Source organism: Bos taurus, chromosome 11 (assembly GCF_002263795.3).
Source record: "Bos taurus isolate L1 Dominette 01449 registration number 42190680 breed Hereford chromosome 11, ARS-UCD2.0, whole genome shotgun sequence".
In the NCBI taxonomy this organism is placed as follows: Eukaryota; Metazoa; Chordata; class Mammalia; order Artiodactyla; family Bovidae; genus Bos; species Bos taurus.
Window position 1 is genome coordinate 93367446 of NC_037338.1, and position 25523 is coordinate 93392968.

The 25523-nt window shown below is 40.7% G+C and overlaps 3 protein-coding genes across 4 annotated transcripts; all 3 read left to right on the top strand.

Moving 5' to 3' along the window:
* Positions 1-345: 345 nt before the first annotated feature.
* On the top strand, positions 346-2640 carry OR1L8E (olfactory receptor family 1 subfamily L member 8E). Of its 2 annotated transcripts, XM_059890996.1 has the most exons (2): positions 346-1421; positions 2547-2640. In XM_059890996.1, the coding sequence occupies exons 1-2, from the start codon at positions 496-498 to the stop codon at positions 2605-2607; spliced, it is 987 nt and encodes a 328-aa protein (XP_059746979.1). In that variant the 5' UTR covers positions 346-495; the 3' UTR covers positions 2608-2640. The 2 variants fall into 2 exon arrangements, with proteins under 2 accessions (XP_059746979.1, NP_001377635.1); NM_001390706.1 differs by lacking the exon at positions 2547-2640 and having other exon boundaries at positions 496-1443.
* Positions 2641-13059: 10419 nt separating this feature from the next.
* Positions 13060-14016, top strand: OR1L20 (olfactory receptor family 1 subfamily L member 20). The gene has a single exon (NM_001389819.1). It carries the CDS (start codon positions 13060-13062, stop codon positions 14014-14016), a length of 957 nt encoding a protein of 318 aa, NP_001376748.1.
* A 6771-nt stretch (positions 14017-20787) lies between these two features.
* On the top strand, positions 20788-21732 carry OR1L8D (olfactory receptor family 1 subfamily L member 8D). Its single transcript, NM_001390484.1, has one exon. The coding sequence runs from the start codon at positions 20788-20790 to the stop codon at positions 21730-21732; it is 945 nt and encodes a 314-aa protein (NP_001377413.1).
* Positions 21733-25523: the final 3791 nt, after the last annotated feature.

Consider the following 25523-nt stretch of genomic DNA (forward strand, 5'->3'; position numbering starts at 1 on the left):
GGCTCTCTGACTTCCCTATCTAAAATACCTCCACCTCCACTCCCCAGTCAGCTCCATTCTCTTAGGTTGCTCTACTTGCTTAACAAAATTTATCCATACCTGATACTATGTTACGTATTTGTTTGTTGATGATCTAACTCCCAAAGTACAACATAAACTACACAAAGGCAAAGATTTGTCAGTTTTCTTGCTATGTTCCCAGTAAGGAAATAGGACTTTTCCCAGAATAGGAACTAAGGAACTTGAATCAGAGAGGGCCACCTCTGGCAATTTCTAAAGGAAAACTTGTCTTCTTCTGTCTCTCCAGCTTGCAATACAAGGCCCTTATGATGCCCATGAATTTGGGAAGGGAAGAACACATCAACGACCATAAGCTGGACACGCTTTCCCGGGACGGCTACTAACAGTGACCAAATAGAGGAAAGAAAGACTTGCTGGGTTATCATGACTTGGGCTATGGAATTGGAACCTGACAAATAACAAACCTTCTTGTATATGACTAGATGCAAGTCAATGGAAAGACTCAACCAAACCAGCAGAGTCTCTGAATTCATCCTCCTGGGACTCTCCTCCCTGCCTGAGGACCAGAAACCACTCTTCATCATCTTCTTCATCATATACCTGGTCACCATAACAGGGAACCTGCTCATCATCCTGGCCATCCACTCTGACTCCCAGCTCCAAACCCCCATGTATTTCTTCTTGAGTTTCCTGTCTTTCATTGACATTTGCTTCACAACCACCATTGTCCCCAGGATGCTGGTGAACTTCCTGTCACATAAGACCATCTCCTATGCTGGGTGTCTGACCCAGATGTATTTTATATATGCCTTGGGCAACACTGACAGTTGGCTTCTAGTAGTCATGGCCTTTGACCGCTATGTGGCCATCTGTGACCCCTTCCATTATGTCACCATCATGAGCCATCACCGCTGTGTCCTGCTGGTGGCCTTCTCCTGCTCATTGCCTCACTTCCACTCACTCCTACATACACTTCTGCTGAATCAGGTCACTTTCTGTGACTCTAATATTATCCACCACTTCCTCTGTGACTTCAGCCCTCTGGTGAAATTATCCTGCTCCTCCACATTTGTCAATGAAATTGTGATGATGATAGAAGGATCTGTTTTTTTGGTGACTCCCTTTCTATGCATTACTTTTTCGTATATACGAATCCTCCTTGCGGTTCTCAAAATTCCCTCGGCTGCTGGGAAATGCAAAGCCTTCTCCACGTGTGGGTCTCACCTCACTGTGGTAACACTCTTTTATGGAAGCATCTTCTATGTCTATTTACAGCCTGTGTCCACCTACACCGTCAGGGACCACATGGCAACAATCGTCTACACAGTTTTAACTTCCACCCTCAATCCCTTTATCTACAGCCTGAGAAACAAAGACCTGAAACAGGGCCTGAGAAAGCTGTTGGTTAGAAGGAAACCATAGGCAGCACCCTCTTGAGAAACACACGTGTGGATTCTGCTCCACTTGAATCTGGTTTCTGCTGATTCTTGGTAAACAAGCAAGTTCTTGGAGGTTAGCTTCTTTAACCCATGTGAGATGAGGCATCATGGGTAATTACATCCAGTGATGATGATCCTTCAGTTGGCTCTGCCTCTGCTTAATCAAGATACTTTCCCTCTCTATTTCTCCTCTCTCCTATCAAGAGTCATCACAGTGAATCTTCCAAATGAGATGCTTAAACTAATCCTTTTCCCACGGATACTTCCTGAACAAATTGCTCTCGTTTCAAGACTTATCCACCAACATCCTTCACATTTCAGTATATCACTAAAAATAATTTCCTAATTTGTAGCTCTTGGATGCCTTTGTAAACATTTGAAAAGGGAGAGGAAGAAAGGAGAGGGAGGAGGAGGAGAAGGAGAAAGTACATTTTAGCTGATTTTCAATTTGAAGATTTTCATAATTCTTCATTTTTCTCTTTCAAAATTTTTTTGTTTAAAACTTAAGTTTTCACTTTTTCTCTTCTCTTGGTTTTCCATTCCTCCTTTATTATATTGCTATGTCTTTCTTTTAAATTTCCTCATTTTTCCAAACAATTAAAATTCATTTTGATGTATGGCAAAACCAATACAACATTGTAAAGTAATTAGCCTCCAATTAAAATAAATAAATTTAAATTTAAAAAATTGCTAATGATCAGAAAGAACAAGAACCAAGAAATTATCCATTCAATAATAGGAATGTTGAAACCATTTTTTCCTCCACCTCTTTCTACAACTATATGTTTATTTTTTTTAATAAGAAAAAATTTGCCATATATCAACATTAATCTGCCACAGGTATACATTATATAACTTAATATTTCTTCTAGAAACTCCAAGTCTTGCAGAATATAGGAAGCTTGGGGCTGGTGCACTGGGATGACCCAGAGGGATGGTATGGGGAGGGAGGTGGCAAGGGGGTTCAGGATTGGGAACACATGAACACCCGTAGCAGATTCATGTTGATGTATGGCAAAACCAATACAATATTGTAAAGTAATTAGCCTCCAATTAAAAAAATTTTTAAAAGATAAAGCATTTTAGTATTAATAAGCAAAAAAATAAGCAAAAAAATGTAATACAAAAATTTTTAAGTAAAATTTAAAAATTACCATAACCTCATGACCTAGAGGCAGTGACTGGTAATATAAAATTACACAATCACTTTGGAAAGCAGTATGGAAATTCTTATAAACATAAAAATACTTTATGTTTATTAAAAACTCAAAAATATTCATAGTATTTTATGTTAGGAAAAACTAAACACAAATTAAATGGTCATCAACAAGAAAAAGATGACCAAGTCATCAGTAAAATGCTGTACACATAAGATTTGTCATTTTACTATCTAAAAATTATGTATCAATTAAAAAAAAAAAGCCAGGAAACTGGAGATAATAAGCAAAGGCTTTGGGGATGATTCATCACTGGTGCACAATAAAGATTAATACCAGCTGAATGTGTGCTTCATCTGAATACAAGGGAATGAGAGGGTCAAGGGTAATGTTACCCTTCACCTCACAAAATTTACCTTCAACTCACCAATTTTCTCTTTGTCTCGTGTGGTGGCTCAGACGGTAAAGAATCTACCTGCAATGCAGGAGACCCAGGTTCGATCCTGGGAAGATCCCTGGAGAAGGGTATGGCAACCCACTCCAGTATTCTAGTCTGTTGAATTTCATGGACAGAAGAGCCTGGTGGGCTAAATGAAGTTCCATGGGGTCTCAAAGAGTTGGACACAACTCAGCAACTAACACGTTCACCAGTTTACTCTTTGTCTTGGGAATCCAATTGATTTAAGTTAAGGGTACTATTTATATGTCCATACCAAAGGAGACAGTGCTGCTGAGAGTTCTATTTAATTCCAACCAGTTTGCCTACAAAGGTCTGTATAGTCAAAGCTATGGTTTTTCCAGAAATCACATATGGATGTGAGAGTTGGGCCATAAAGAAGGCTGAATACCAAAGAATTGATGCTTTTGAACTGTGGTGCTGGAGAAGACTCTTGAGAGACCCTTGGACAGCAAGGAGATCAAACCAGTCGATCCTAAAAGAAATCAACTCTGAATATTCATTGGAAGGACTGGTGCTGAAGCTGAAGCTCCAATACTTTGGCTACCTGATGTGAAGAGCTGACTCATTGGAAAAGGCCCTGATGCTGGGAAAGATTGAGGGCAAGAGGAGAAGCGGTCAGCAGAGGATGAGATAGTTAGCATCACTAACTCAACAGACATGAATTTGAGCAAACTCCAGGAGATAATAAAGAACAGAGGAGCCTGGTATGCTACAATCTATGGGGTCTCCAAGAGTCAGACATGACTTAGCAACTGAACAACAACAAATTTTGACTGTGCCTACTTCTAAAGGAAAAATGTTCTGGAGCATGCCTTCGTCTCAGTCAGTTCAGTCAATCAGTTGTGTCTGACTCTTTGCGACCCCATGAATCGCAGTACGTCAGGCCTCCCTGTCCATCACCAACTCCCGGAGTTCACTCAGACTCAAGTCCATCGAGTCAGTGATGCCATCCAGCCATCTCATCCTCTGTCGTCCCCTTCTCCTCCTGCCCCCAATCCCTCCCAGCATCAGAGTCTTTTCCAATGAGTCAACTCTTCGCACGAGGTGGCCAAAGTACTGGAGTTTCAGCTTCAGCATCATTCCCTCCAAAGAAATCCCAGGGCTGATCTCCTTCAGAATGGACTGGTTGGATCTCCTTGCAGTCCAAGGGACTCTCAAGAGTCTTCTCCAACACCACAGTTCAAAAGCATCAATTCTTCAGTGCTCAGCCTTCTTCACAGTCCAACTCTCACATCCATACATGACCACAGGAAAAACCATAGCCTTGACTAGACAGACCTTTGTTGGCAAAGTAATGTCTCTGCTTTTCAATATGCTATCTAGGTTGGTCATAACTTTCCTTCCAAGGAGTAAGCGTCTTTTAATTTCATGGCTGCAGTCACCATCTGCAGTGATTTTGGAGCCCGAAAAAATAAAGTCTGACACTGTTTACACTGTTTCCCCATCTATTTCCCATGAAGTGATGGGACCAGATGCCATGGTCTTCGTTTTCTGAATGTTGAGCTTTAAGCCAACTTTTTCACTCTCCTCTTTCACTTTCATCAAGAGGCTTTTTAGTTCCTCTTCACTTTCTGCCATAAGGGTGGTGTCATTTGCATATCTGAGGTTACTGATATTTCTCCCAGCAATCTTGATTCCAGCTTGTGCTTCTTCCAGCGCAGCGTTTCTCATGGTGTACTCTGCATATGGGCCCAATTAAGACTGACCATGGGTAATGTCTCAGTCCCTCTATTTAGAGATAATCCCATCATTCTTTGTCTTTCCTCTTCTTTCTGGTCTTCTAGTTTAAAATCACTCAGTCAAAACCAAGTCTTTGCGATCCCTTGGACTATGGCCCGCCTGGTTCTCCTGTCTATGGGATTCTCCAGGCAAGAATACTGGAGTGGGTAGCTATTCACTTCTCCAGGGGATCTCCTCAACCCAGCAATCAAGCTTGGGTTTCCTGCACTGCAGGCAGATTCTTTACCATCTGAGACACTGGTGTTGCACTTCTTCCTACAAATGGACAAAAGCAGCAGCTCTGGAGACCCTCATCTTTCTGCATGCCTATAGAAGGCAGTAGAGCTGAACCAGAGCTGATTATCCAGAGAAGTGCAGTCTGGGTTAGGACAGGCTCAGTTCTGTTCAGTCAGTCAGTCGTGTCCAACTCTTGGCGACCCCATGGACTGCAGCAAGCCAGGCTTCCCTGTCCATCACCAACTCCTGCAGCTTACTCAAACTTTTGTCCATTGAGTCAGTGATGCCATCCAACCATCTCAACCTCTGTTGTCCCCTTCTCCTCCTGCCTTCAATCTCTCCCAGTATCAGGGTCTTTTCCAATGAGTCAGTTCTTCACATCAGTTGGCTGCAGGATTGGAGTTTCAGCTTCAGCATCAGATCTTCCAATGTATATTCAGGACTGATTTCATTTAGGATGGACTGGTTGGATCTCCTGGCTGTCCAAGGGACTCTCAAGAGTCTTCTCCAATACCAGAGTTCAAAAGCATCAATTCTTTGGTGCTCAACTTTCTTTATAGTCCAACTCTCACATCCATACATGACTACTGGGAAAACCATAGCTTTGACTAAATGGACCTTTGCTGGCAAAGTAATGTCTCTGCTTTTTAATATGCTGTCTAGTCCTTTAGGATTGACTGGTTTGAACTCCTTTCAGTCCAAGGGAATCTCAAGAGTCTTCTCCAATACCACAGTTCAAAATCATAAATTCTTTGCTGCTCAGGTTTCTTTATAGTCCAAGTCTCACATCCATTCATGATAACTGGGAAAACCATAGCTTTGAGTAAATGGACCTTTGTCAGCAAAGTAATGTCTCTGCTTTTTAATACGCTGTCTAGGTTGGTCATAGTTTTTCTTTCAAGGAGCAAGTGTCTTTTAATTTCACAGCTGCAGTCACCATCTGCAGTGATTTTGGAGCCCCCAAAATTAGTCTCTCACTGTTTCCATTGTTTCCCCTTTTATTTGCCATGAAGTGATGGGACCAGATGCCATGATCTTAGTTTTAGGACAGCTAGTAATTGGAAAAAGTGGGAGAACTAAGGCAGCTGAAGTGAGATCACCTAATGAAAAATAAAGGCAGGAAAGGGATTCAATATTCCTTTCTTGCAAATCACCTCAAAGCAAGAGTGTAGTGTTTTTAACTGCCTCTCTCACATGTAGTGCTGAGTCAGGGCCCATACAGGATGTTTCCAGGGTTCGTTTTTCCAGGAGATGAAGTATTGGGCCAAAGCCAAACTATAATAATTTCCTGAGACATTTTGTATACAATTTAGAGAGCAGATATCAATGAGTTTCTTAAAGACCTGCCTAGACAATAGTAAGTTAGGATTATCACTGTAGACACATATTGCTGTTACATTTGCTGTAGCACTAAGACAGGGCGCCTGCCTTTGAACATCAGTGACATACTGAGACTGTCAGCGAGCAGCTGCTGCTTTATGTTTCTGTAACCAGGATGACACCTTGGTTAAAGCAGGCACCTGAGTACAAGAGAGACATTCTGCGGTCCTCCACCCTGTATGGTGGAATCTGATTGGTCTTTTAACTACAACAGATTTAAATTGGGTGGAAAATTATACTGGAAGGAACTCAAAGAGTTAAAAATAGAACTGCCACATGATCCAGCAGTTTCACTTCTGAGCATTTTCTTGAGGAAAACAAACACACTAATTGAAAAAAAAAAAAGTGCACCCTAACGTTCACTGGAGCATTGTTTACCACAGAGAAAGTATGAAACTAATTAACTATCCATCAGTAGATAAATAGATTTTAACAATGTGGTATGCATACAAAATAGAATACTACTCAGCCAGAAAAAATGAGATCTTGCCATTTGCAACAACATGGATGAACTTAGAGGGTATGATGCTAAGTGAAATAATCACACAGAGAAAGAAAAATATCGTATGACCTCACTTCAATGTGGAATATGAAAAACAAAACAAGCAAAACAAATGAAAAGTCTCACATGTACAGAGAAGAGACGGGTGGTAGCCAGAGGAGATGGACTTTGCAGGGGAGAGGGTATAGTTGAAGGGAACTAAAAGATACAAACTTCCAGTTATAAATAAATAAGTTGTGGAGATGTAATGTACATCTTGGAGAAGGAAATGGCAACTCACTGCAGTATTCTTGCCTGGAGAATCCCAGGGACGGGGGAGCCTGGTGAGCTGCCACCTATGGGGTCGCACAGAGTCAGACACGACTGAAGCGACTTAGCAGCAGCAATATAATTTTAAGAAATGAGGTCAATAGTATTATAATAACTTTGTATGGAACAAATGATTACAGACTCACAGCTATACAGAAATAACTAGTAGTTACCAGCAGGGAGAAGGAGAAGGGGAGGGGAAACACCGGGGTATGGAACTTGTTAAAAAGGGTTACTGTGGGATTATATGAAATTGTGTAAGTGAAACTTTTAAAAGTTGTAAAGCACTATAGAATTTAAAGAATCTTTCATTGAATAAAAACAAAACACTAAATGAAACAATAACAGAGACAAATACTATATGATATCACTTAGATCAGATCAGATCAGATCAGGCACTCAGTCGTGTCCGACTTTTTGAGACGCCATGAATCGAAGCATGCCAGGCCTCCCTGTCCATCACCAACTCCCGGAGTTCACTGAGACTCACATCCATCGAATCAGTGATGCCATCCAGCCATCTCATCCTCTGTCGTCCCCTTCTCCTCTTGCCCCCAATCCCTCCCAGCATCAGAGTCTTTTCCAGTGAGTCAACTCTTCACATGAGATGGCCAAAGTACTGGAGTTTCAGTTTCAGCATCATTCCTTCCAAAGAAATCCCAGGGCTGATCTCCTTCAGAATGGACTGGTTGGATCTCCTTGCAGTCCAAGGGACTCTCAAGAGTCTTCTCCAACACCACAGTTCAAAAGCATCAATTCTTCGGCGCTCAGCTTTCTTCACAGTCCAACTCTCACATCCATACATGACCACAGGAAAAACCATAGCCTTGACTAGATGAATAGACTATTAAAAGACAAAATAATGAAAATTTTAAAAAGACAAACTTGTAGATACATACACCAAACTATATATTAGCAGTAGGCAAAGAGAAAGGGAAGAGACAAGTTAGGGGTAGAGAATTAAGAGGTACAAACCACTATGTAGAAAATAAATAACCTACAGGGACATATTGTTCAGCACAGAAAATATATCCAATATTTTATAATAACTATAAATGGAGTATAACCTTTAAAAATTGCAATTCACTATGTTGGATACCCGAACTTACATAATATTGTATATCAACCATACCTCAATTTTAAAAAATTTAAAGAAAGAACTTAACCTCAAAACACTGCTCCAGGTCCATCCATGTTGTTGCCAGAGCCAAGATTTCCTTTTTTCTGGCTGAGTAATATTCTACTTTGTATGCATACCACCTGAACTCTGAAATACATACTTTTTTTTCGAAAGCTCCTTTGTTAAATATGACAACACATTTTGCCTGACCCTGTGCATTAAAAATACATTAATAATAACCTAATCCCACACAGAAAAAATCTAACCCACGTGCACCCCAGACACTGGCAAGCACATACACACCATTGATCTCCCTCAACTGAATCCCCTGAAAAGTACAATGTTCCCACATTGACTTATGATCTGCCAGATCTAGACTACACCTTGGTCCATACCTGAATCCCCTGAAATAAAAGTACTCACCCACATAAATATTTGTCCACTCATGATAGCCCATCCTGGGGAAACTGAAGCATAGTCTTGAGATGATGTACTGAGGTTCAGAAACTCTGAGATTAGTGCCAACATGTTAACAGGAAGCCTCAGGGGTCCCCTGTCCTCTTGGAGTCAGCAGTGCTGGCTGTGATTCCCATTTGCTTTCTCTGCCTACAGAGATTCAAGGACAAACTCCTCTGAGAGGTGCTCACATCACGACTCCCTCAGCCTAATAAATGCCCCAGAGACCAGCAGAGCAGATCTCAGACTCATGAGAAGCTGGCTGGGCTTCCACAATCAGGAGAGTCCTCCCACTTGAGTCAGACCATCTCTGCCTTCTGAGATCTGGAGCTGGAGGAGCAGCGTCATGCTAGGGACCAGGTGTTAGGGAAGAAATGGGGGTTGAGGTCAGGAAAGGGAAATGTGTTATCCCTTTGGAGTAGTGTGTCGGCTCCTCCTCCATCCCTACTTCTCTCCTTGTCAATCAGCCCAGAAGTACGTGGAAGACACATGCAGAAGCTGAACTTTGGCTGAGAATCAGATTCGACCTGATGAACAGACGCGGTGCACATCGTCTTCTGGAGCAGCTGGGAGGGAAAGAAAGGCATCTGGACGTGGAGGTGAGCTTCAGAAGCTGGCCACTCACTTGGCTACTCCAACCCAGTTTGGTACTTACTCTTTTCTCTTTGATACTTTCAAATATTTCATGGATTGGGAAGTCATAAGATCCAAGTAACATTTCCATATGTCACTTGGTTTTAAATCCATCCAGTTGGACTTCTAGGCACCTATACCATATGTTTTGGTGGCAGCAAAATCCTTCAGTAGAAATAAGAGGAAAGAAAGAGTTGTATTCCCAGCATCATTCATACACCCTGTCCTTTTAGAGCTAATCTTCCTGATTCTCAAATCCAAAACCTTCCTCTCTTTCTAGTCATCAGCCTGGGTGTTCATCACTTCTCTGACCTAAAGCAATCAATTCCATTAATTCACCAAATCTCCACTAATTTTTGTATTGCACATTCCCCAGGCAGCCCTTTCACAATGACTCACTTTTGAATATTGATCTGTGTGTGATGTATTGCTTTACAGACATAGTGTCTCCCTTGTTATTCATAAAACATCAGGAACCAGCTTGTGAGCAGGTGATGCAGGATGAACCAAACTCCTCATTGTTTGTCTTCACCAGAGGGCACTGTTCACTGCACGAAACCAGCTCCACACACCAGACATGCCCCAGTCATTCATGGCCAATTTTTTCCACCCGATTTGGCCCGTTAATCATGGATATTCATATTTTCAAATTCCACTACAACACAGAAAGGCCACCTCTCTAGCAAATACAAGGATAAATTCTGAATATGGGAGAAGAAAGTGTGTCAGAGGGTACAAGGGCAATTCGAGTAGGAAATTTTTAGAACAATGAAAACAGTGCCTATGTTGATGGTGATCGACAATTAACATAGCGTAACTAGAGGAGGGGAAGCTTAACACTGGAGAGCATAAACTTAGAGTGAGCCAGCTTGGAGTTAAACCTGATTGCTTCTCACGTCCTTAGTGAACTTCAGCAAACCACTTCACCTCTGTAAGCTTTAGTCTGCTGAAATGCTTCATAATTCCTTGGGATTTAATGGCATGTTTAGCATAAGCTTGGTTCATAATACTTACCCATAAATATTGGTCATTATTATCAGCTTTAATTACTGATTCATCCAATTCTTCAGTGCATAAACAAATATTCTTTCCATAAAAAGCTGACAAATCCTGAAATTAGCTGGACAGTTTGGCAGTGAGGGATGTGATACTTTACGTACATAAATTAATTGATTTTCAGAACATCAAGAAATAGAAGATAAAGGAAGGTGACAAAGGGACTGATGAGGATCAACAGCTTCTCCTGCATGCTGACAATATGCTCTTCTCTCTTCTAAGTGTTTTCATGCATTATTTCACTATCTTCATGAGAATGTGAATATTTGTGTCCTATATGACACATGAAGTACTTGAGGTTTAAAGATGTTTAATAACTTATATAAAAATATGAGCAGTTAATTGTAAATGAAGTAATGTATTAATTTAACAATGTTAAATAAATTAATATATTAATAAATTCATATGTAATATATGACTTTAAGGCCTTCCCAGGTTGCACTAGTGGTAAAGGATCTGCCTGCCAGTGCAGGAGTTGTAAGACGTGGATCCAATCCCTGGGATGATCTCCCTGAGAAGGGAATGGCACCTCACTCCAGTATTCTTGCCTGGAAAATTCCATGGGCAAAGGAGCCTGGCAGGCTATAGTCCCTGGGGCCTCAGTGAGTTGGACACGACTGAACGACCGAGCACACCAATGCACACAAGACTTGATGTCCTGAGTATGACTGGAAGACACATATTTACATGTTTCTCAGACGTATCTTTGAACAAATATATGAGAGAAGAAATTTTAAAACATGATTGTATAGTTAACAATGGATTCCTTTCTGTGCAAAAGTGGTTTAGGACAGGGGATTAATGAAGGGAAGAATGATTTATGAAAGAGGGGAGACTTGCATAAACTGATGATAGCATGCCGTGAGTTCAGGAGGAGTTAACCTTTGAAAGGTTAAGAACCCTTCATTCTGTGTCCAAACAAGGAAAAACCACTGTTGAATTGGATTCAATTTCCTCTCAGATATTCCCTATTGATTATTTTGGCAAATGCTTATTTCTATCGAAGACACACAAGGTCTAGTTTTACAGCAACTGAATTTGCTTTGGTAAAGAATGGGGGTCCTTCATGTTGATATATGGCAAAACCAATACAATATTGTAAAGTAATTAGCCTCCAATTAAAATAAATACATTTATATTAAAAAAAGAAAATGGAAAAAAAAGTACTCTCCACCTCCAATGATCTCTATCTGCTTATACTAATAATACCCTGTTTTTAAAACAAATGTATCACTCAGTTCAGTTCAGTTCAATCACTCAGTCATGTCCAACTCTTTGCGACCCTATGGACTGCAGCACGCCAGGCTTCCCTGTCCATCACCAACACCCAGAGCTTGCTCAAACTCATGTCCATACACTCGGTGATGCTATCCAACCATCTAATCCTGTTTTCCCCTTCTCCTCCTGCCTTCAATCTTTCCAGCATCAGAGTCTTTTCCAATGAGTCAGTTCTTCATGTCAGGTGGCCAAAGTATTGGAGTTTCAGCTTCAACATCAGTCCTTCCAATGAATATTCAGGACTGATTTCCTTTAGGATTGATTGGTTTGATCTCCTTGCAGTCCAAGGTACTCTCAAGAGTCTTCTCCAACACCACAGTTCAAAAACATCAATTCTTTGGTGCTCAGCTTTCTTTATAGTCCAACTCTCACATCCATTCATGATTACTGGAAAAACAGTACGTTTGACTAGATGGACCTAGTAAAGTAATGTCTCTGCTTTTTAATACGCTGTGTAGATTGGTCATAGCTTTTCTTCCAAGGAACAAGCATCTTTTCATTTCATGGGTGCAATCACCATCTGTAGTGATTTTGGAACCCAAGAAAATTAAGTCTGTCACTGTTTCCATTGTTTTCCTATGTTCCATGAAGTGATGGGACTGGATACCATGACCTTAATTTTTTGAATGTTAAGTTTTAAGTCAGCTTTTTCACTCTCTTTTTTCAATTTCATCAAAAGGCCCTTTAGTTTCTCTTCACTTTCTGCCATAAAGGTTGTATCATATATGTATCTGAGGTTATTGGTATTTCTCCCAGAAATCCTGATTCCAGCTTATGCTTCATCCAACCTGGCATTTTGCATGATGTACTCTGCATATGAGTTAAACAAGCTGGGTGACAATATACAGCCTTGATGTATTCTGTACTGCTACGTGTATGTATCACTACTTGATACTGTATTACATATACTGTTTGTGATCATCTGACTTATCACCCAAGCTACATGAATTACACAAAGGCAAGAATTTCTGTTCTATTGCTGTATTCCCAGCAGGGACACAGATTTCATAGACTAGGAACTAAGGAACTTGAATCAAGGGGTCCAGCTGTGATGGTTTCTAAAGGAAAACCCTTCTGTTCCTTTAGGTTTCATCATAAGGCCTTATGATCACATGGATTTGGGAAGGGAGGACCACATCAAGGGACCAAGAGGGTAATAAGCTTTCCCAGCACAGCTGCTAATAGTGCCTAAATAGAGGACAACAAAGACTTGCTGGGTTCTTGTAATTTGGGCTGTGGAATTGGAGCATGATAAATAACAAACCTTCTTGTACATAGCTAGACCAAAGTCAATGGAAAGACTCAATCAAAACAACAGTGTCTCTGAGTTCATACTCCTGGGACTTTCCTCGCGGCCAGAGGACCAGAAACCACTCTTTATCCTCTTCCTCATCATATACCTGGTCACCATAACAGGGAACCTGCTCATCATCCTGGCCATCTGTTGTGACCCCCAACTGCACACCCCCATGTATTTCTTCTTGAGTTTCCTGTCTTTCATTGACATTTGCTTCTCAACAACCATTGTCCCCAGGATGCTGGTGAATTTCCTGTCAGAGAAGAAGACCATCTCCTATGCTGGATGTCTGGCCCAGATGTATTTTACATATGCCTTGGGCAACACTGATAGTTATCTTCTGGCAGCCATGGCCTATGACCGCTATGTGGCCATCTGTGACCCCTTCCACTATATCACCATCATGAGCCGCCGCCCCTGTGTCCTGCTGGTGGCCTTCTCCTGTTCACTGCCTCACTTTCACTCACTCCTACACATACTTTTGCTGAATCAGCTCACCTTCTGTGACTCCAATGTTGTCCACCACTTTTTCTGTGATATCAACCCTCTGCTGAAATTGTCCTGCTCCTCCATATTTGTCAATGATCTCACAATAAAGACAGAAGGGCTGGTGTTTTGGGTGACCCCCTTCCTATGCATTGTTTTCTCATATGTGCGAATCCTCATAGCAGTTCTCAGGATCCCCTCAGCTGCAGGGAAACGCAAAGCCTTCTCCACCTGTGGCTCCCACTTTACTGTGGTCATCCTGTTTTATGGAAGCATCTTTTATGTCTATTTACAGCCCTTGTCCAGCTACACTGTTCAGGACCGAGTGGCAACAATTGTCTACACGGTCCTGACCTCCATGCTCAACCCTTTCATTTACAGTCTGAGAAACAAAGACATGAAGAGGGGCCTGGGGAAGCTGCTGGGCAGGAGGAAATCCTACCTAGAAGGAGGAAATCCTAGCTAGAACGAGGAAATCCTAGCCTTCTGGGGATATGTTCATGGGTTTCTCTGTGGCTCTAGATCCTGTTTCTCTTGGTTCTTGACAAACATAATAAACTCTTGTAGGTCAGTAAATATGACTCACATGTGTCATGGATGTTGGTTTGCACCCACTTCTTTACACATGCAACTACTAACCATGGAGATTTTATGATGATTCAGGAATAGGCTCCAGGTCTACCAATATCTTGGCTTCCATTTTTCATATATCTGCAACTCTCTTTCTGCCTTCCTCTTCTCCAGGAAACCACATCTTTTTCATTGCTTCAAATGCTGTTGAAACCTTTGTTTTCCACAAAATTTCCTAGAACATACATCAGCCCGATAACTTTTGATTCTCTTAATATAATTTGGGTTTCAATGTAATTTCTGTAATGAGCTAGCTTTTTGAAAATCGTTGCAGTAATTTAGTAATTATCAGGCCAGTGTGCATGAGGCTGAGTTGCCTCTGGGTCTCTACCCTGGTCATCTGGTGCCTCAAATATGCCTCGAGGCACTGGTCTTGTTCCCTCTCTTAGCTTTAGTTCCCTTAGAGAGTCCCCTCTTGCCACCATCATAGTCATCCAGATCTGTCTGCTTCCCAGAGAAAGCACATACATTAATTCTATGTACTTAGAATTAATGATTCTAAGGAGAGTATAAAACACACATGTGAACATTAAAGGCAGATATAACTAGGAACTTTGGGAACCATTCAGAGACATACTGAGGGCTCTGGGAAGTAGAGTCATCTAGGCAAGGACTTTATACTGTTCACTTCTGTTTCTTCCTTTATTCTCTATTATTACTCAGTGATTTTATACTTTATTTTATATCTGAATATTTTATCATTTATTCTTCTTCTATGTTCTTCTTGGAGCTTTTATTCAATAGGTCTCATGTGGGCCTGTGAACCGGCATTTTAAGGAGCACCCCATACAAAAGACTAACCTAGTCTTTATGTGGGAAGCTGCATGATTGAAAATTCCTGACCACTGCCTATGTCCCAGTATTTGTATTTCTGGACTCATGCCTTCAGTAATGCTATACCAAGTATATAATCTACATGTATACAGATACTCACTGATTGCAGCATTTTTCATAATAGAAAAAATTAGAAAAATTAAAAATAATCTAAATGCCCATCAATAGAGAAATAGATAAATAGTGCTTCAATTTTTCCATAGAGAGAAATAATCTGTAATAGATATACATAAGGAGGTATATCTCTAGGACTGACGTGAAAAGCCATTCGAATACCAACGAAATTGTCTATGAATAAACCTGTTAGGATAAAAAAAAAGTATATATCTGTGTGTGTGTGTGTGTGTGTGGGTATATTTTTTTGTATCTGGTGAGATTATATACCCAGTAAGAAAACATGCACCCTTACACACACATGCACACACACACACACATATAACACACACACCATTACACAAAAGACTAGAAGGAAATAATGTGTGCTTTAAAGTCTGCACATATTTTTAACATCAGAATTTTTAAATGGGGACTTTTTTTTTCATAAATAAACACCAATTGTTAAGAGTACTGTAAAATCTATCTATTGCTCTGTTGTTCCTCATCATGGAGTTTTGTTGAGTTTTGTTTTGTTTAAAAAGCAATAATATCGCATCATGATAGGAAAGAACTGGTAGAAAAGAGGTTGGATCACCAATGGGACCCTCCATTGAATGTCCTAATGCTCATTTTGATGAACTAGATAAGGACAAAACACTTCATGCCTGAAACAATCACACTTCTACACAACATAGGGTTTTTGCTATCAACACTTTGGGTTTGGAAGAGAAAATTCTGATCTGTACACTTTTCTCCAAGACTGGGCATGGCCATGGAGCTATGGCTATGTCCCTCGAGTCAGTCTGAGTGAGGTCCAAGAATTTTCATTTCTAACAAGCCCTCAGGTGATGCCACATACTGATTAAGAAAAATACTTTGAGAATCACTAGTCTAGTAGATACCAAGACCCACTATAGACCTATTGTAATGAAGGCTATGTGTATATTGGTGAAAGACTAGACAAACAAGACAGCTGCTATAAAATAGAGAGCCCAGAAACACACACACCCCGCCCCCTGTTGGTATACACTTCACACGAATGAGGCGCATTTTTTCTTGAGTGCAGCTTAAGACAGTTGGAAAATCACATGCAAAAATGAAACTGGATTCTTACCACATACCATATGCAAAAATTTACTCCTGATGAGTTACAAACTTACATATGAAAACCAAAAACTAAAAATGTTTAGAAAGTAATATAGGAGAATATCTTTTTCTCCTTAAGATAGAAAAATATTTCTTTAATAAGAAACAGAAAGTAAGCACTAACCATAAAAGGAAATTGTAAATTAGACTGTGTTACTATCAAAGACATCATAACAGAAAAAGACAAATAACAAAATAGTAAAAGGTATTTGAAATTCATAAAACCAATTAAAACAACCAGATTAAGAGTACATAAAGATCCCTAGAAATCAGTAAGAAAAACAGGCAAAGCTAGGGGCTGAGGGAGATGAGGGTCTAGGAAAAAAATTAAATAAACATGTCACAAAAGAGAAGAAAATCTAAATGACCAATAATCATATGAAAATATGATGTGTTACATTAATAATCAGAGAAATGCAAATTAAATAACAATGGGGAGCCATTGCACACCAACAGATAATAAAAATTAGAATTATGAGGATAAATATGAAAAGTTTAAAAAATATGAAGCAATATAAAGTTATGCTGTTAGTAGCAATATAAATTAACAGCATAATTTTATATTGCTTCATATTTTTTAAACTTTTCATATTTATGCTGTTAGTAGCAATATAAATTTGAAGAAGGCAATGGCACCCCACTGCAGTACTCTTGCCTGGAAAATCCCATGGATGGAGCAGCCTGGTAGGCTACAGTCCATGGGGTCGCTAAGAGTCGGACACGACTGAGCGACTTCACTTTGACTTTTCACTTTCATGCATTGGAGAAGGAAATGGCAATTCTTGCCTGGAGAATCCTAGGGACGGAGGAGCCTGGTGGGCTGCCGTCTATGGGGTCATACAGAGTCGGACACGACTGAAGTGACTTAGCAGCAGCAGCAGCAGCAGCAATATAAATTGGTACAGTCACTTAAGGAAAGAATTTGCTATCATCTATATAGTTCAAGTAAAGATACAGCAAGGTGACTAGGTTTAACAAGACGGTGCTGTACATTTGAAAATTTTTATGACAGTAGATTTTTAAAGTTGTCACTACAAAAATCAAAACTATGGATATGTTAACTAACATTATTGTGGACATCATTTTGCAATAAATACATCTGTCAAATCACTGTGTTGTACACATTAAACAATGTTCTATGTCCATTATTTCTCAATAAACTGTAAATAAATAGTATTTGTCAAGAGATTAAATTAATAGAAAGAAAGCCAGACATCTGAATAGTAATTAGAAGATGCAGGACCCAAATCCAGGACTTTCTGTCTCTATAGTATTTACTCTTAATATGTAGATAAAATTTTTAAATTAAATTCACAGGTAAGGGAAAAGACACACATGTGTTGTATGAGGCACTGGCTTATCCTGAGGGCAGTAGCAGAATGCACTTTTTTCCCTATATCCTTGCTGTGAATGATATTCACCAAAATACACAAGTATTCTCTGTATAAAATCCAAAAGGAAATTTGCTCCCTGATTTCAGTGCCAAGAAGAGTTATATCTTCATTTAGCAGAGGAAGGACTTGAGGTTCATAGAGCTAAGTAACTTCTCAAAAGCAACTACTAAGAGGCAAGACCAGCATTCTAATAAGTATCTATTTTCCTCATGCTGAACCCCAAAGCTCTGAGACTAAACTCTGAAAACACACGCATTATTTGATCCAAAGTCCGTTTGCTATATGACAACAACAATTGCCTGACCCTATGATTTAAGCCTATATAAACTTACACTAGCCTAATCCCACATACAAAAATGTCTAATCCATGTGCCTCCCCAGACACTGGAAAGCATATTTACACCATTGAACTACCCCTCACTGAATACCCTAAAAATTGCAACCTCCTCATTTTGGCTTGTCTTCCCCAGATCTAGAATACACTTTGGTCGACATTCGAATCCCCCCAAATTCAAGATTTCACCTACATAAATATCTGTCCATCCCTCATAACTATAGTTGGGGAAACAGAAGCATGCCCTTGAGATGTCACAGAGAGATTAAGAAGATCAAAGATCAGTCCCAACATCTAAACAGGAAGCCTCAGGGGTCCTCTGTCCCCTTGGAGACAAACCCCCTAGAGAGTTCATCACACCACAACATCCTTAGCCTAATAAGAATCTCAGAGGCCACAGAGGAGACCTCAGACTGTGAGAAGCTGGCTGTACTGCCACAATCAAGAGAGCCCTCCCACTTGAGTCAGAGCATCTCTGCCTTCTGAGATCTGGAGCTGGGAGAGCAGCAGTGAGCTAGGGACCAGGGACCATTAAGAAAGAAGGGCGGGGGTTGAGGTCAGGGAAGGAAAACGTGTTACCCCCTTGGAGTAGTATATCAGCTCCTCCTCCATCCCTGCTTGTTTCCTTGTCAATCAGCCCTGAATTTCATGGGAGACACATGAGGAAGCTGAGCTTTGACTGAGAAGCAGACGTGACTTGACGAACGCACATGGTGCACATCAGCTTCTGGAGAGGCTGGGAAAGAAGGAAAAGCATCTGGACATAGAGGTGAGCTTCAGAAGCTGGCCACCCACTTGGCTACTCCAACCCACTTTGGTACCTTACTTTTTTTCTCCCAGATACTTTCAAATATCTCACAGATTGAGACATCCTAAGGTCCAAGTAGAACTTCCATGTGGCATTTGGTCTTTAGTTCAACCAGTTTGATCTCTAACCCATTTATACCATTGGTTTTATTGGAAGTAAAACCCCACCAGTAGAAGGGAAAGAAAAGAAAACCCATCATATTCACAGCCTGATCCACTCACCCTGTGCTTTTAGAACGATTCTTCCTGATTCTCAGATCCAAAATGTTCCTCCTTTTTTCTAGTCATCAACCTGTGTGTTCTTCACATCTGTGACCTGCAGCACCGAATCCCATTAATTCACTAACTCTGCACTAACTTTTGTATTCCACATTCCCCAGTCAAACCTTCCATAAATACCTCATCTTTGAATATTGATCAGTGTGTGATACACTGCTTTACAGACATAGTATCTCAGTTGCTATTCATTAAACATCAAGAATGAGTTTGTGAACAGGTGATGGAGGACAAATCAAACTCCCACAATTCAACTTTAGTCCAGGGCACTGTCCACTCCAGGACCCCAACTCCACTCACTAGACACACAGCGGTCACACATAGTCAAAATTTTCCACCTGATTTTGGCCAGTTTATCATGCAGATTCAAAATTTCAACTTCCTCCATCTCTACTTCACAGAAAGATAGGCTACCTCTTTTGCAACTCCAAGGATGCATTCTGATCATGGAAGAAGAAACATTGTCAGTTAAGGGACATAGAAGGGTAATTCATGTAGGAAACTGTCAAAATGAGGAAAACAGTGTCTGTGCCTGATTGTGATAGACAATAAATATACCAAAACTGGAGGAGAGGTACATAATGCTTAAGAGCATAAGCTTGGTGTTTGACACCTGATTGCTATTCAACTCCTTAGTAACCATGAGCAAACCGCTTCACCTCTGTAAACCTTAGTTTCCTGAAACAATGCATGCTTCATAATTCCTTATCATGGGATTTAGTCAAGTGCTTAGCATAGGTTTCATAGGGAATCTGTATTTGTAAACACTGGTTGTTATTTTCTGCTTTAACTACTGATACACTCAAATCACTAGATGCATGAACAAATATTCCTTCCATAAAATTTTGCAAAATGATATCATGCCATGAGGTAAGGAGGATTAGCTTCCCATTCTGTGCCCAAACAAGGAAAATAAAACAATGTTGACCTAGCTTTACCATTCCTCTTAGACTTGCCCTGTTGGTTGTTTCAGCAAACCTTTACCCGTTCCCCAGACGTGCAAAGTTAAATCCAATAGGATAACAACTTATTGTGCTTTAGAAGGAATGATGGTTCTGCGACTTCTGTGTTTCACCATCCACACCCTCCAGCCATCTCCATTGTCTCATAATACCCTATTTTGCTAATAAAACTTCTCTTCACCTGATATAATGTTCTATATTCTGTTTTTCCATGATTTATCTCCCAAAATACAACATGAACTACACAAAGCAAATATTATTTTTTGCTATGTTCCCATTAGGGAAACAGAGTTTCTCCCAGAACAGGAACTAAGCAACTTGAATCAAAGAAGACCACTCTGATAGATTCTATAGGAAAACTCTTCTTCTGTCCCTACAGCTTGCTATATAAGGTCCTTATGATGCCCATGGATTTGGGAAGCTAAGACCACATCATGGACCATGAGGATGAGAAGCTTTCCCTGCACACCTGCTGTGAAAGTGAAAGTGTTAGTGGCAGTATGGACTGTAGCCTGCCTGGCTTCTCTGTCCATAGAATTCATCAGGCAAGAATGCTGGAGTGGGTAGCCATTCCCTTCTCCAGGGAATCTTCCCAACCCAGTGATTGACCCAGGTCCCCTGCATTGCAGACAGATTCTTTGGGAAAGTACAGTTGCTACTGGTAACCAAAAAGCCTTGGTGGGTTCTCCTGATTTGGACAATGGAATTGGAGCATGTGAAATAACAAAGCACCTTGCATATAACTTAGACCCAAGTCAATGGAAAGACTCAACCAAACCAGTAGTGTCTCTGAATTCATCCTCCTGGGACTCTCCTCACGGCCTGAGGACCAGAAGCCACTCTTCATCCTCTTCCTCATCATATATCTGGTCACCATAACAGGGAACCTGCTCATCATCCTGGCCATCTGCTCTGACCCCCAACTGCACACCCCTATGTATTTCTTTTTGAGTTTCCTGTCTTTCACTGACATTTGCTTCACCACAACCATTGTCCCCAGGATGCTGGTGAACTTTCTGTCACACAAGACCATCTCCTATGCTGGGTGCCTTACCCAGATGTATTTTATATATGCCTTGGGCAACACTGACAGTTGGCTTCTAGTAGTCATGGCCTTTGACCGCTATGTGGCCATCTGTGACCCCTTCCACTATGTCACCATCATGAGTCACCGCCGCTGTGTCCTGCTGGTGGCTTTCTCCTGCTCATTGCCTCACTTCCACTCTCTCCTACACACACTTCTACTGAATCACCTCACCTTCTGTGACTCCAATATCATCCATCATTTTCTCTGTGACCTCAGCCCTCTGATGAAATTATCCTGCTCCTCCACATTTGTCAATGAAATTGTGTTAATGACAGAGGCATCTGCCTTTTTGGTGACTCCTTTTCTATGCATTGCTTTTTCTTACATACGAATCCTCATCACGGTTCTCAAAATTCCCTCAGCTGCTGGGAAACACAAAGCCTTCTCCACCTGTGGGTCTCACCTTACAGTGGTAACACTATTTTATGGAAGCATCTTCTATGTCTATTTACAGCCTGTGTCCACCTACACTGTCAGGGACCACGTGGCAACAATTGTCTACACAGTTCTCTCCTCCATGCTCAATCCTTTTATCTACAGCCTAAGAAACAAAGACCTGAAACAGGGTCTGAGGAAGCTGGTGGGCAGGAGGAAACCTCAGGCAGCACCCCCTTGATGAAAACACAAGGGAATCTTCCCCATTTGAATCTGGTTTCTACTGGGTCTTGGTGAACAAGCAAGCTCTTGGAGGTTAACATTTTTAACCCATGTGAGAATAGGCATTGTGGTCAATTACATCCATTGATGAAGACCCTTTATTTGACTTTGCTTCTGCTTAAATCATGATGTTCTTCCCCACTGTTTCTCCTCTTTCCTATGAAGATTCATTACTTTGCATCTTCCAGATGAGATGCTTTAAACCAATCTTTTTCACACAGATATTTCCTAAACAAATTTCTCATTTCAAGACTTATCCTCCAAAATCCTTCACATTTCAGTATATTGCTACAAATAATTACTTAATTTGTAGCTGTTGGATGCCTGTGCAAACATTTGAAAGGGGGGACAGAAGGAGAGGAGGAGGAGAAAGAGTACATTTTAGCTAACTTTCACTTTGAATATTTTTATAACTCCTCATTTTTCTCATTCAAAAATGTTTTCTTGTTTAAAAGTTCAGTTTTCACTTTTTCTCCTCCTAGTTTTTCTGTTCCCCCCTTATCATATTGCTATGACTTTATTTCTTTTCAATTTCATCATTTTTTAACCAAACAACTAAAAATTGCTAATGACCAGAAAGAATAAGAATCAAGAAATTATCCATACCACAGGTGGAATGCTGAAACCTTTCCTCCCTCCATCTATCACTAAATTATGTTTTAAAATATATAATTTAATACTTATTCTAGAAACTTCAAGTCTTAAGAATCTCACAGAAATATTGCCATAACCGTATGTTGAGTGTAGAGATTTTATTTGAGTGAATCTTAGTTTTTAATATAAAAATAGGCCAAAACATAAAATCTTATCAGTAGGAAATAAATCAATTATGATTAATTGAAGTATTGTTTTAAGATGTAAGGGCTGTAGTAGACGGAGAATGGGAGACATTTGTGTTTCAAAAAATAGTGTGCATACATAAAAAGCCAGGAGTCTGATCTTCAAAGCAGAAAGCTTTTCCACCCCATCACAATAAAAATAGTGCAAACTCCAAGTAGCAGACAGATTATATAGTGACTTATTTGGTAATTGCTGTTGTTCAGCCACTAAGTCATGTTCAACTCTGCCACTCCATGACCTGCAGCATGTCAGGCTTGCCTGTCCTTCACTGTCTTCTGGTGTTTGCTCAAATTCATGTCCATTGAGTAGGTGATGCCATCCAATCTTTTCTTCCTCTGTCTCCCCCTTCTCCTCCTGCCCTCCATCTTTCCCAACATCAGTTTTCTCCAGTGAGTCAGGTCTTCGCATCAGGTGGCCAAAGTATTGGTGCTTCAGCTTCAGTATCAGTCCTTCCAATGAATATTCAGGACTGATTTCCTTTAGGATAGACTGGTTTGATCTCCTTGCTGTCCAAGGGACTCTCAAGAGTCTTCTCCAGCACCACAGTTGAAAAGCATCAATTCTTCAACAGAAATGGAGGAAAGCAGCAGCTCTGGAGAGTCTCATCTTGCTGCCTGCCTATAGAGGCGGTAGGCTTGAACCAGAGCTGATAATCCAGAGAAGTCCGGTTTGGGTTAGGACAGGTAGAAAGCAGAAAAAGTGCAAGAACTAAGGCAGGTGAAGAGAGATCACCTAATGAAAAATAAAGGCAGGAATGGGATTCAATATTCCTTTCTTAAGAAACTACCTCAAAGCAAGAGTTTAGTGTTCTTAACTGTTTATCTCATGTGTAGTGCTGAGTCATGGCCAATAATGTTCCAGAATTCGTTTTTCCATGAGACGAAGAATTGGACCAAACCTACGTTAAAACAATTTTCTGAGACCTTTTATTTTGTTGTTGTTTGGTCGCTAAATCATTTCCCACTCTGAGACCCCATGGCCTGCAGCATGCCAGGCTTCTCTGTTCTTCACTGTTTCCTGGAGTTTGCTGAAATTCATGTCCATTGAGACCTTTTATATACAATTTATGTACAATTTAGAAAGACAATGTCAATGAGTTCCTTAAAGACCTGCCTAAACTATAGTAATTTGGGCTTATCACTTGAGTCACATATCATTACGGTTGCTGTTGCACTAGGAGGATGCCTGCCTTTGAACCTCTATAACACACTGTGACTGTCAGGTAGTAACTGCTACTTTATGTTTCTGTAGCCAGAATAACACCCTGGTTAAAGCAAGTACTTGATTGTGAGAGAGACACATTACTGTCCTCTGCCTGACACATTGGAATCTAATTTGGTCTTTTAACTACACCAGATTTCAATGTGGATGGAAAATTATACTGGAAGGAATTTACAAAGTTAAAATGGAACTGCTAAATGATCCAGCAATTTCACTTCTGGGTATTTACCTGAATAAAAGAAAAACACTAATCCAAAAAAATGCACTCTGATGTTCACTGAAGCATTATTTACAATAAAGAGGGTATGAAAGCTCACTAAGTGCTCATCAGTAGATGAATAGATTAAACAAAGATGTGGTGTGCACGACACAGAGCAGGCTGCTACATTTGGGGGGTGGCTACCCCCACGACCACCATGTCCTCTGCCTGCCTTTTGTCAAAGAGTAAGTTTAATCAGAGAAGAACTGCAGAAACAAAGGAAAACAGTCAAAGGAGACCAAATAATAATAAGGTGGTCATTAAGCTTGAACTAAAGTCAAGGACCTTTAGTGCTTTCTCAAGGGCTGTAGATAATATTCTGAGCCATATCCTGGGAGCTGTCTTAAAGATACTAGACTACCAGGTGGAGAAGTTAACTGCTTGATGACCAGATTGCACCCAGGTCATGAGGGGCCACAATTCTGAGAACTGGCTGAAAAGAAATGGGAACATATGGACCCTGAAACTGAAGATTATTAACTGTACCTAAAACAACCAAGATGATGCTGGTCAGATCAACGATGACCAGTTTGAAAATGACTATGCTGTTTCTATACATTGCTCGCCCCCACTCCCACCCCGCCGCCAGTCTGTCTGTAAAAGCTCTCACCCCCTGCTTGTTGGGGGCAGGGTGGAAGTCGGCCTTTGGACAGATGTCGATGTCAGCCACCCTTCCCCGCAGTTGCTGGCACCTGAAATAAAGCAAACTTTCCTTTCCACCAACCTGGTCTGTCTGTTGACTTTTGAGAGGTGAGCAGCCAAAGCCCACATACCTTTCAGTAACATGCATAGAAAATGGACGATTACTCAGCCATAAAAAATGAAATCTTGCCATTTGCAACAAGATGGATGAACTTGAGGCTATTATACTAAGTGAAATAAGTCACACAGAGAAAGAGAAATACCATATGATATCACTTTAATATGTAATCTAAAATACAAAACAAAATGAAAACAGACTCATAAACACAGAGAACAAATGGGTGATAGCCAGAGGGGATTTGGAGGGGAGGGGGAAAGTGGAAGGGGATTAGAGATACAAGCTTCCAGCTATAAATCAACAAGCTGCAGAGATGCACCATACATCATAAGAAGTCTGGTCAGTAATAATGTAATAACTCTGTGTGAGGACAGATGATGACTGATTCACAGATAGAGAACAAACTAGTGGCCGCCAGTGATGAGAGGGAAGAGCGGAGAGGCAATAGAGGCTTAGGGATTTTTTTAAGGATTATGATGGAATTATATGGAGAAGGCAATGGCACCCCACTCCAGTACTCTTGCCTGGAAAATCCCATGGATGGAGCAGCCTGGTAGGCTGCAGTCCATGGGGTTGCTAAGCGTCTGACATGACTGAGCGACTTCACTTTCACTTTTCACTTTCATGTATTGGAGAAGTAAATGGCAACCCACTCCAGTATTCTTGCCTG

Bases quoted from the DNA above. Each gene is read 5' to 3' on its own strand.
- OR1L8E (XM_059890996.1), top strand. From the start codon at position 496: ATGACTAGATGCAAGTCAATGGAAAGACTCAACCAAACCAGCAGAGTC. The intron at 1,422-2,546 runs GTTGGTTAGAAG...AAAGCATTTTAG, and splicing joins AAACAGGGCCTGAGAAAGCT to TATTAATAAGCAAAAAAATA.
- OR1L20 (NM_001389819.1), top strand. From the start codon at position 13,060: ATGGAAAGACTCAATCAAAACAACAGTGTCTCTGAGTTCATACTCCTG.
- OR1L8D (NM_001390484.1), top strand. From the start codon at position 20,788: ATGGAAAGACTCAACCAAACCAGTAGTGTCTCTGAATTCATCCTCCTG.